At 48.8% G+C, this 12443-nt stretch overlaps 1 protein-coding gene across 1 annotated transcript in view; it reads left to right on the forward strand.

Annotated features, from left to right (window-relative positions):
* Window positions 1–11553, forward strand: part of MOV10L1 (Mov10 like RNA helicase 1) — a 933047-nt gene extending 921494 nt beyond the window's left edge. Inside the window, exon 28 of the mRNA XM_069227566.1 lies at window positions 11282–11553. Within this exon, the coding sequence (XP_069083667.1) occupies window positions 11282–11291 (10 nt within the window). The 3' untranslated portion in view covers window positions 11292–11553. The remainder of the gene's footprint in view (window positions 1–11281) is intronic.
* Window positions 11554–12443: the final 890 nt, after the last annotated feature.

The following is a 12443-nucleotide window of genomic DNA, read 5'->3' on the forward strand; positions in this document are numbered from 1 at the left end:
TCTATGCCCTTGGACATATCCCCAACATCATTGGTGCCATTGATGGGACCCATGTGGCTTTGGTACCCCCAAAAGACGATGAGCAGGTGTACAGAAAAAGTTATCATTCGATGAATGTCCAGGTGGTCTGTTTGGCTGACCAGTACATCTCCCATGTAAATGCCAAGTTCCCAGGGTCAGTGCATGACGCGTATGTGATGCGAAATAGCAGCATCCCCTATGTGATGGAGCAGCTACAGAGACAACGTGTGTGGCTAATAGGTGACTCTGGTTACCCCAACCTGCCTTGGCTACTGACCCCAGTGAGGAATCCCCGGACCAGGGCAGAGGAACGGTACAATGAGGCCCATGGGCGAACTAGGAGGATCATCGAAAGGACCTTTGGCCTCCTGAAGGCCAGGTTTAGGTGCCTGCATATGACTGGGGGATCCCTGATGTACTCACCAAAGAAGGTGTGCCACATCATCGTGGCCTGCTGTATGCTTCACAATCTGGCATTGCGACGTCAGGTTCCTTTCCTGCAGGAGGATGGTGCAGATGGTGGTGTTGAAGCAGCTGTGGAGCCTGCGGAGAGTGAAGAGGAGGAAGACTCAGAGGAAGACACAGACACCAGGGACAGAGTAATAGAACAGTATTTCCAGTAGCACACAGGTAATAATCACCCATGCCATTTTACATTTCCTGAAAGCCTCCTGCATCTCAACTTTGTCGATTTCCCCCCAGACCTATAAACATGATGTTTGATTTTCCCTTCCCTTTTCTGTGCTGTATGAGCCACTGCGTGACCTCGGCTTGGTTGGCCCATGGACTAATGCTAAGTTACCTCGGTATGTGTAATTCACAATGTTAATAATACGTAATTGATATGTAATGTGTCATACATTTGTAAATAAGACAGGCTGAGTCCTGATTGATTTCAGTGCAATGTGTGATTTATTATTAGTGCATAGATATTGGTACATGATAGTGAAACAGTGATGGGTGGGGGTGGAGTAATGTCCATGGCGGAGTCCAGTTCTCAGTCTCACAGGTGCATTGTCCATATGACTGTGGCAGGATGGAGCAGGGGCAGTTCAAGGTTTGACAGGGTGGCAATGTGGAACAGTGGGAGGACTTCAGGGGGTATGTGATGCTGGCGGGGGACTTGACATCCTACTCTGTCGGGTTTTTTGATCTCAGGCTCCTTTTGCGGGGCGGTTGTTGTTCAGCAGGAGGTGGGGTTCTGGTGGGCTGTCGTTGTGGTGGGGCCTCCTGTCCACTAGCGCCGGCGGAGGTGGTAGGCTGTTCCTGTTCCTGGCTAGTGACAGGGGCCCTGTGTGATGCCACATGGTCCCGAAACGTGTCCTCTATACGGTTCAGGGCCTGGACTATGCTCCCCATAGCGGTTGAGATGTTGCTGAGTTGGTCGCTGAACCCCATGTAGCGTTGCTCCTGCTGTGCCTGGATCTCCTGGAACCTGGCCAGTACCGTCGCCATCGTCTCTTGTGAGTGGTGGTAGGCTGCCATGATGGTGGTGAGGGCCTCTTGGAGAGTGGGTTCCCTGGGCCTCTCCTCCCCCCCTGTCGCACAGCAGCCCTCCGAGTTGCCCTGTTTCCCTGGGCCTCTGTCCCCTGGACGGTGTGCCCACTCCCACTGCCCCCAGGTCCCTGTTGTTGGGTTGGTGGGTTACGCTGGGGGCCCTGTAGTGGTAGACACACCGCTGCTTGACCTGTCCCAGAGACAGAGGCATGGGCCCGCTGGGTGGGAGCTGTGCTGTTGTTCCCAGAGGGGGTTGGGTCTGCAGTGGCCTGTGTCTGGGTGAGGGGAACCGACTGCCCAGAGGTCCCCGATGGTACGGGCTGGTCGTCAGGTTCCAGGTCGACAGAGCTGCTGTCATCACTAGGGGCCTGTTCCGGGGGTGGGATGGACATTTCTGGTCCCTCCTGACCGGTGTGTTGTCGTTCGGGTCCTGCATGGGGTAAGAGGATATGGTTATTGTTTCTGTGTGTGCATTAGCTTGCGTTTTATGGGTGCCCTTGTCCCCCAGTGCTGGCATTCCCTTGGGGGAGGTGTTGTGAGGGTGTTTTGTGGGGGGGGGTGATGGGTATGTGCAGTGGTCATGCTTAGGTGATGGGTGTCCATAGTTTGGGGGTGGCATGCAGGGGTTGGTGTTGGGTGGGTTGTGCTGGGGAGACATTCTCAGGGAGGATGTGTGCTGGGGGGTTGGGGGTGAGGGTGGGGGTTAGCATGCTGGGGGAGGGGGGGTGAAGTGGTTGGCCTTGTACTTACCAGAGTCCATTCCTCCGTGTACTCCAGCGAGGCCATCAGGATGCAGGATGTTGAGTACCTCTTGCTCCCATGTTGTAAATTCGGGTGGAGTGGGTGGGGGTCCCCCGCCAGTCTTCTGCACTGCGATGTTGTGTCGCGAGACCATCGAGCGCACCTTCCCCCGTAGGTCGTTCCATCGTTTGCGGATGTCCTCTCGATTTCTGGGATGCTGTCCCACCGCGTTGACCCTGTCCACGATCCGCTGCCAGAGCTCCGCCTTCCTTGCTATGGTGGTGTGCTGGACCTGTGAGCCGCGTCGATTTGCGGGTCATAATGGGATGGGCGTATTTCTGTTGGCGTGGCGGTGGAGGTTTGGTCTTCTCCAGTTTACCGCTGGCCGCTGATGTGGCGGACTGCAGTGGAGGGCGGATTTTCGGAGGTTTTGCAGTTGTGGGTCAGAATGTCCGTGGCGGCTGGCCGCGGCGGTATTGTGGCGGCCTTCTGACCGGCGGTAAGCGGCTTTTACCGCCGAGGTCAGAATGACCCCCTGTGTGTGTTGGTGGGGAGAAAAAGGCAGTCGACATGGCTTACCCCTCAGGATGCCATGCCCACAAAATACTGCCTCTGGCATAGGTAAGTCACACCTCTAGCAGGCCTTACAGCCCTAAGGCAGGGTACACTATACCACAGGTGAGGGCATAGCTGCATGAGCAATATGCCCCTACAGCGTCTAAGTCCATTCTTAGACATTGTAAGTACAGTGTGGCTATATTAAGTATATGGTCTGAGAGTTTGTCAAAAACGAACTCCACAGCTCCGTAATAGCTACACTGAATACTGGGAAGTGTGGTATCAAACTTCTCAGAATAATAAACCCACATTGATGGCAGTGTTGGAATTATTACAAAATGCACACTGAGGGCATCTTAGAAGATGCCCCCTGTATTTTACCTCATCCTTCAGTGCTGAACTGACTGGTCAGTGCCAGCCTGCCACTGAGAAGAGTTTCTGCCCCCCAGGGGTGAGAGCCTTTGTGATCTCTGAGGACAGAAACAAAGCCTGCACTGGGTGGAGGTGCTTCTCACCTCCCCCTGCAGGAACTGTAACACCTGGCGGTGAGCTTTAAAGGCTCATGCCTTTTGTTACAGCACCCCAAGGCATCCCTTCGGCCACTGCCCCCACTTTTGGAGGCAAGGCTGGAGGAGATAATGAGAAAAACAAGGAGGAGTCACCCACCAGTCAGGACAGCCCCTAAGGTGCCCTGAGCTGAGGTGACCCCTGCCTTTAGAAATCCTCCATCTTGAGTTTGGAGGATTCCCCCAATAGGATTAGGGATGTGCCCCCTCCCCTCAAAGAGGAGGCAGCACAAAGAGGGTGTATCCGCCCTCCTGACCTTAACACACCCCTAAATTCAGTATTTAGGGGCGACCCTGTAGGAAAGTACCATCTTGCTTGCCATGTTACCCCCATTTTTTACTTATATGTATATTTGTTTTTACCTGTGTCCCTGGGATCCTGCTAGCCAGGACCCCAGTGCTCATAAGTTGTGCCCTGTATGTGTTCCCTGTGTGGTGCCTAACTGTATCACTGAGGCTCTGCTAACCATAACCTCAGTGTTTATGCTCTCTCATTTCTTTCCAAATTGTCACTAACAGGCTAGTGACCAATTTTACCAATTTACATTGGCTTACTGGAACACCCTTATAATTCCCTAGTATATGGTACTGAGGTACCCAGGGCATTGGGGTTCCAGGAGATCCCTCTGGGCTGCAGCATCTCTTTTGCCACCCAGAGGGAGCTCAGACAATTCTTACACAGGACTGCCACTGCAGCCTGAGTGAAATAATGTCCACGTTATTTCACAGCCATTTTACACTGCACTTAAGTAACTTATAAGTCACCTATATGTCCAACCCTCATTTAGTGAAGGTTAGGTGCAAAGTTACTAAGTGTGAGGGCACCCTGGCACTAGCCAAGGTGCTCCCACATTATTCAGGGTAATTTCCCCAGACTTTGTGAGTGCGGGGACACCAGTGAACGCATGAACTACAGATAGGTCAATACCTATTTGTAGCTTCACAATGGTAACTCCAAACATGGCCATGTAACATGTCTAGGATCATGGAATTGTCCCCAATACCATTCTGGTATTGGGGTGACAATCCCATGCCTCCCCGGGGCTCCAGCATGGACCCCGGGTACTGCCAAACTAGCTCTCTGAGGTTTTCCCTGCAGCTACCGCTGCTGCCAACCCTCAGACAGGTTTCTGCCCCCCTGGGGCCTGGGCAGCCCAGTCCCAGGAAGGCAGAACAAAGGATTTCCTTTGAGGGAGAGGGTTACACCCTCTCCCTTTGGAAATAGGTGTTGAGGGCCTGAGAGGAGTAGCCTCTCCTGGCCTCTGGAAATGCTTTGAAGGGCACATATGGTGCCCTCCTTGCATAAACCAGTCTACACCGGTTCAGGGATCCCCAAGCCCCTGCCCTGGCGCAAAACTGGACAAAGGAAAGGGGAGTAACCACTCCCCTGTCCATCACCACCCCTGGGGTGGTACCCAGAGCTCCTCCAGTGTGTCCCAGACCTCTGCCATCTTGAATGCAGAGGTGTGAGGGCACAATGGAGACCTCTGAGTGGCCAGTGCCAGCAGGTGACGTCAGAGACCCCTTCTGATAGGCTCTTACCTGGTTAGGTAGCCAATCCTTCTCTGAGGTCTGTTTAGGGTCTCTCCTGTGGGTTTCTCGTCAGATAACGAATGCAAGAGCTCACCAGAGTTCATCTGCACTTCTCTCTTCGACTTCTGCCAAGGATTGACCGCTGACTGCTCCAGGACGCCAGCAAAACTGCAACAAAGTCGCAAGAAGACTACCAGCAACATTGTAGTGCCTAATCCTGCCGGCTTTCTCAACTGTTTCCTGGTGGTGAATGCTCAGAGGGCTGTCTGCCTTCACACTGCACTGGAAGCCAAGAAGAAATCTCCCATGGGTCGATGGAATCTTCCCCCTGCCAACGCAGGCACCAAACTTCTGCATCACTGGTCCTCTGGGTCCCCTCTCATCTTGACGAGCTTGGTCCCTGGAACACATGAGCTGGATCCAAGTGACCCCGACGGTCCAGTGGTCCCTCTGTCTAAATTTGGTGGAGGTAAGTCCTTGCCTCCCACGCCAGACAGTAATCCTGTGTACTGCGTGATCTGCAGCTGCTAGGGCTTCTGTGCACTTCTGCAAGACTTCCTTCTTGCACAGCCTAGCCCAGGTCCCCAGCACTCCGTCCTGCATTGCCCAACTCGCTGAGTTGACCTCCGACTTCGTGAGACCCTCTTTTGTCGTGCTGAGACGGCCTCTGTGCTCAGATTTCCTGAACGCCTGTTCAGGTGCTTCTGCGGGTGCTGCCTGCTTCTGCGTGGGCTCTCTCTGTTGCTGAGCGCCCCCTCTATTTCCTCCTCCAAGGGGTGACCTCCTGGTCCTTCCTGGGCCCTGGAAGCACCCAAAACCTTCAACCGCGACTCTTGCAGCTAGCAAGGCTTGTTTGCGGTCTTTCTGCGTGGAAACAACTCTGCATCCTCCAGCACGCCCTGGGACATCTTCTGACTAAAGGAGAAGTTCCTGGCACCTTCCGTTGTTGCAGAATCTTTGGCTTCTTCCACCTGGAGGCAGCCCTTTTGCATCTTCATCCGGGGTTTAGTGGGCTCCTGCCCCACCTGGACACTTGCGTGACTCTTGGACTTGGTCCCCTTCCTTTGCAGGTCCTCAGGTCCAGGAATCCGTCTTCAGTGCTTTGCAGTCAGTTGTTGTCTTTGCAGAATGTCCCTATCTCGACTTTACTGTCTTTCAGGGGTAGTAGGATAACTTTACTCCTACTTTTCAGGGTCTTGGGGTGGGGTGTCTTGGACACCCTTAGTGTTTTCTTACACTCCCAGCGACCCTCTACACACTGCAGTAGGCCTGGAGTCCATTCGTGGTTGGCATTCCACTTTTGGAGTATATGGTTTGTGTTGCCCCAGGCCTATTGCCTCCTATTGCATTCTATTGTGTTCTACAGAGTTTGCACTACTTTGCTAAGTGTTTTACTTACCTGATTTTGGTTTGTGTGTTTATTTTGTGTATTTTACTCACCTCCTAAGGGAGTATATCCTCTGAGATACTTTTGGCATATTGTCACTAAAATAAAGTACCTTTATTTTTAGTAACTCTGAGTATTGTGTTTCTTATGATATAGTGCTATATGATATAAGTGGTATAGTAGGAGCTTTGCATGTCTCCTAGTTCAGCCTAAGCTGCTCTGCTATAGCTACCTCTATCAGCCAAAGCTGCTAGAACATTACTAATCTACTAATAAGGGATAACTGGACCTGGCACAAGGTGTACCTACCACAGGGTACCCACTATAAGCCAGGCCAGCCTCCTACAGACGCAGAACCCAGGAAGTCAGATTCCTGCAACCTGAAACAAGGAGGACTGCTGACCTCAAAGCCCTGCAGAGACGACGGAGACAACTGCTTTGGCCTCAGCCCTACCGGCCTTTCTCCTGACTTGAAGAAAACTGCAACAGTGACGCATCCGACAGGGACCAGTGACCTTTGAAGCCTCAGAGGACTGCCCCGAACCAAAGGACCAAGAAACTCCTGTGAACAGCGGCTCTGTTCAACAACAGCAACAACTTTCTTTTAACTTTTAAAGACCTCACTCTTCCCACCGGAAGCGTGAAACTTCACCGTCTGCACCCGATGCCCCCGGCTCAAGCTCCAGAGAACCAACACTACAAGGAGGACTCCCAGGCGACTGCACCCTCGTGAGTAGCCCGAGACGACCCCCCTGAATCCCCACAGCGACTCATGCAGAGAGAATCCAGAGGCTCCCCCTGACCGTGACTGCCTGTAACAAGGAACCCGATGCCTGGACCAAGTACTGCACCTGCAGCCCCCAGGACCAGAAGGAACCGAACCTCAGTGCAGGAGTGACCACCAGGCGACCCTCTGCCTAGCCCAGTCAGTGGCTGGCCCGAGAAGCCCCCCTGTGCCCTGCCTGCACCACTAGAGTCCGTCCATTGATTCTAATACAAAACCTGTTGCCTGCTTTGCACACTGCACCCGGCCGCCCCTGTGCCACTGAAGGCGTGTTTTGTGTGCCTACTTGTGTCTCCCCAGTGCTCTACAAAACACCCCTGGTCTGTCCTCTGATGACGCGGGTATTTACCTGCTGGCAGACTGGAACCAGAGTTCCCCTGTTCTTCATAGGCGCCTATGTGTTTTGGGCACCTCTTTGACCTCTGCACCTGACCGGCCCTGTGCTACTTGTGTGGTAACTTTGGGGTTGCCTTGAACCCCCAGCGGTGGGCGCCTATGAAGCCCAGGAACATAGACTTGTAAGTGTCTTACTTACCTGACAAACTAACCATTACTTACCTCCCCCAGGAACTGTTGATTTTTTTTATCGTGTCCACTTTTAAAATACTAAAACTGATAATGCTATTGCTCTAATTCAAAGTTCCTAACTTACGTATGTGAAGTACCTTGCATTTCATGTATTTACTTCAAATCTTGAACTTGTGGTTCTAAAAATAAATGAAGAAAATATATTTTTCTATATAAAACTATTGGCCTAGAGTTATGTCTTTGAGTGTGTGTTCCTCATTTGTTGCCTGTGTGTGTACAACAAATGCTTAACACTACCCTCTGATAAGCCACGGTACCACGGTACCACAAAATAGAGCATTGGAATTATCTAATTTTGCCACTATCAACCTCTAGGGGGAACCCTTGGACTCTGTGCACACTATCTCTTACTTTGAGATAGTATATATACAGAGCCAACTTCCTGCAAGTGCCCCTCGGGTGTTCACCAAAATGATGGCGATGGTCGCAGCCCATTTCTGCAGGTCAGGGGTTTCAGTCTTCCCCTATTTCGACAACTAGCAGTTTGAAGGTTGGCTTGCCCCAAACTGCTGTCTCCCACCTCAGACTACAGCGGACCTCCTGCATTCACTGGGGTTCACTATAAACATGCCAAAGTCACACCTGATTCCCTCTCAGATGCTCCTCTGTAGAGCAGTTCTGGACGCGGTGCAGTTTTGGGTTTATCTTCCTGAGCGGCGAGTCCAGGATGTTTCAGCCTCTATTCTGGATTTCAGTGAGAATGACTGTGAGGCTGCTGGGCCTCCTACAATCTGCTGGTGGCCCATGACAGATTGAATACGCAGGCTGTGCAGTGGGACCTGAAGTTACATTGGGCGCAGCATCATGGGAATATCTCCAACATGTTCTAGATCTCGGAGGGAACTGCACAAGATCTGCATGGGTGAACCGTGATTGGATCCCTCTCCCTTTCCCAGCCAGATCTGACAGATATTTTACTCCTGGGATGGGGCGGCCACATGGGAGAGGCAGGGATCAGAGGCGTCAAGTGGAGTCCGGGGTGCACATCAGTCTTTTGGAGCCTAGGGCAATCAGACTGACATTTGAAGGATTTCTTCCCTCTCTCAAAGGAAAAGTAGTGCAGATGTTCATGGACAACACCACCGCCATGTGGTATTGCATCAAGCAGGGTGAGGTGGGATTGTGGACTCTGCCAAGAGGCTCTGCACCTCTGGACATGGCTGGAAAATCAGGGCATTCCCCTGGTGGTTCAACACCTGGCGAGCTCTCTGAATGCCAGAGCGGACAAACTCAGCCGTCAAAGCCTGGTCATCACAAATAGCGACTCCATCTGCTCTTTCAGCAGTGGGGAGAGCCTTGGTTAAATCTGTTTGCCTCTGCAGAGAACACTGAATGTCAGCAGTTTTGCGAGTTAGAGTTTCCAAGGTGTCACTCGCCTGGCAACACTTTTCGTCTCGAGTGGAGCTCAGGCCTCCTTTAAGCTTTTCCACCCATACCACTTCTGCCCAGAATTCTCTAGAAGATCACGAACGACCAGGCCCAACTGAACCTTGTAGCGCCGGACTGGGCACGAACAGTCTGGTATCTAGAGCTATTGAGCATGGCCCTCAATCCTCCGATCAGACTGCCTCTTCTGGAGGATCTTTTGTCGCAGCAGCAAGGCAGGGTCCTCCACCCGAACTTGTCCAGTCTTCACCTTGTGTGGAGATTGAGCTGCAGTAGTTGACAGTTTTTTACCTTCAGCCCATAGTATGTGACTTATCATGCCAGCAACGTGTCCCTCCACACCTGTCAACGGAACAACTTTGTGGCATGGTGCACAGGCAAGTCTGTTGACCCCCTCTCTGCCCCTCTTTCCGAGGTTCTTTGTTTGTACTTCTTTGGCCCAGCAGGGCTCTGCTTTGGGCACCCTCAAAAGCTATTTGTCTGCTATCTCTGCTTTTCTGAGATTACTTGACTAACCCTCTTTGTTTAAATCTCCTATTGGTAATAGATTCCTTAAGGGTCTTACCCATATATTTTCTCTATCACCATTCATAATGCCACAGAGGGGTTTGAACCTAGTTATTACTTCTTTAATGAGTGCCCCCTTTGAGCCGCTTTATAACTGTCCTCTCAGGCTTCTGATGTTAAAAGCAGCCTTCCTAGTGGCTATCACATCTACCCGTAGGGTGAATGAGCTGCAGGCATTGTTATTTGAGTCACCCTATTTTTATTGTACAAAGTAAGTAGTGTTTTGCAACAGGGCTTCCTTTTTACCAAAAGTGGTAACGCCCTTTTATGTAGGCAAATCCATCACCTTGCCTACTTTATACACACCCACTCATCTTTCTAAGGAAGAGGAGTGACTCTACTGCCTGGACCCAAAAAGAGCATTGGTGTTCTGCCTTGATCGTACCACAGAGTTCTGGGTGGATGATTAACTCTTTCTTGGATATGTGGGCACGAAGAAAGATTGAGCAGTGCAGCACCAAACCTTCTGTAGGTGGGTTTTTCTCTGCATTAAAATGTGCTACGCATTGGCTAAAAACCAATTCTACCAGAGCAACAACTGAAACCAATGCTTTAGTACGTGGAGCTCCAGTTCTGGACATCTATCAGACAGCATTGTGGGCGTCCATGCACACGTTTACCAAGCTTTACTGCCTGGACAGTTAGGTCTGCAGGGTTGGCTACTTAGGTTGTTCGGTCCTGCAGGACTTCCTATTATGATCTGGGTTAGGAGACCCACCTCCAGGGATGGTATTGCTTTAGTATATATTCTAAGGTAAGGAATCTTCAACTAGAAGTCTGTATCAGATGAACAGGTTACTTACCTTTGGTAACAAATTTGCTGATAGAGACATATTCCAGTTGCGGATTTCTCACCCATCCACCCCACTCTGAAAACTGATTTTTAGATTCAGGGACTTCCCTTTCAATCCCCTAGTTCTGATGCACCAGAGGTGAACAGATCTACCCAAGGCTTCTGGCGTGGAAAGTCGGGGGAAAAAAACTGACGTCACCACGCCAGGGTGGTGCCTTTATGGGTCCTGCAACGTCATATCTGGTGCACACAATGCAGACGAAGGAACCAGAGCCTACTGATGGCATCTAACGGTGCGCAGGCGTACTGCTTACAAAAAAATCTCTGGATCCACACTGATGCCTGGGGAAAATTCTAAGGAAAGGAATCTGCAACTACAATGTCTCTACCAGATAAGGTGTAACCGAAGAGAAGTAACTTGCTTATTGCACAATATTATTCTGTAATGAGTTTCCCAATATCATTTTCTTGTTTCTAATGAAATCCCTAGCAATGTGTTTGCTTTGTCCAGTACTTTGGCACATACAGATGACACCATGGCATACCCCATGACTTACATATATATTGTCTTTTTTCTCTTATATGTTTATTAGTGTTAACATCTTGTATGTTTTACATTACGTTCTTTTGGTATCATCACTCTTCTCTCATTTTCACAAAGCCAAGTGATTTTCGTAAGATCATTACATTGTTCAAATGCTGAACACTTGCATCTTAACAATCATTTCCCAATAACTAATACATCATATGCTTTATTCTTTTGTTTTGGAAGATTAATATTTTAATGATACAGTGATCTCCCTCCCGCTGTGTAACATACTGATGAATAACACTTTATCCAACATTATTCTTTGTTTCAGCTGTGACTGATCTACAAACATTTTCACAATCCTGGACGTTTTGAAAGAAACCTTTTATGAAGAAAAGAAAATACTATTTTGATTTGTGTTGCTGTGCATTCTCTTTTTATTTGGATGTGTTGTGCAGCCAAGTCACACAACACTGCCACTGTAGTCTGAGAAGGTCTGAACTACAAAGAGACTGAAGAATAGAAAGTATTTTTGTTATTCTAATGCACTTACATAATGTTTTCATAAATCACTCTTCTCAGTATAAAACTAGAATAAATATATTGTTTTCTCTTAAAAATAATGTAAGTTATGTGATTAATATGTTGTTAAATGGTCTACTATGCCCTATTCTGAATTCTGTTCAAAATTATGTAACCTGCTTTTTTCTCTTCCACTGAGTTTGTCTTTTTTTAAATCCTTGAATCATATATGATTTTGTCTATTTTTTTAATTTCCAGGCTACACATTTCCATAGTAAATATTTAGGTGGTACTGTTAATGTGGTTAACAGGTTCTCATTTGTTTGCACTTTGTATACATTTGGCTGCTTTTCAGAATTGGGGCCCAATGCAAAGAAGAATGAATGGCAAAATGCATTTTACTGAGGTAGTGATAATGAGTATGTTTTAGACTGTTCATCTTTGTCGTATATATCACATCGTAAACAAGTTCAGTTTTGTTACTGCTGGAATTTAGATGTACTTTGTTAGAATTTTCTAGGAAGATGTAACTCAGACATAAGCACATCTTGGAGAAATGTCCTAATTTGAGGTTCAGGAGGAACAGTTCTTTTGGCACTTGTTCTTGGATATCCTGACTAGCAAATTTGAATTTCTGAAATGTTTTTCTTTTCTTTTCAGAAAGAGTGAGGAGTAACATTTAGGCTTTCACATGTGTATATTTGTTCTAGTATTTTTTTTATTTTTATTCTGATTGACACAATAAATCTGTAAAAAACAAATGTAGTTATGTGAAATACTTGTTACAGGGCGTCCTTTTTTATTTTTGTTTAATCAATATCCTTTTGTTTTAAATTTATCATTCATGTCTTCTTGTAAAAAACATGAAACATATTAACACTCAAGAAAAAAGTACCACACCACTCTAAGTCCACAATCGTTAACAGTATTCTAGATTGAAAGTCCATGGAGACATGTCAAGTTCAGTTCCT

Source organism: Pleurodeles waltl, chromosome 4_1 (genome assembly GCF_031143425.1).
Source record: "Pleurodeles waltl isolate 20211129_DDA chromosome 4_1, aPleWal1.hap1.20221129, whole genome shotgun sequence".
In the NCBI taxonomy this organism is placed as follows: Eukaryota; Metazoa; Chordata; class Amphibia; order Caudata; family Salamandridae; genus Pleurodeles; species Pleurodeles waltl.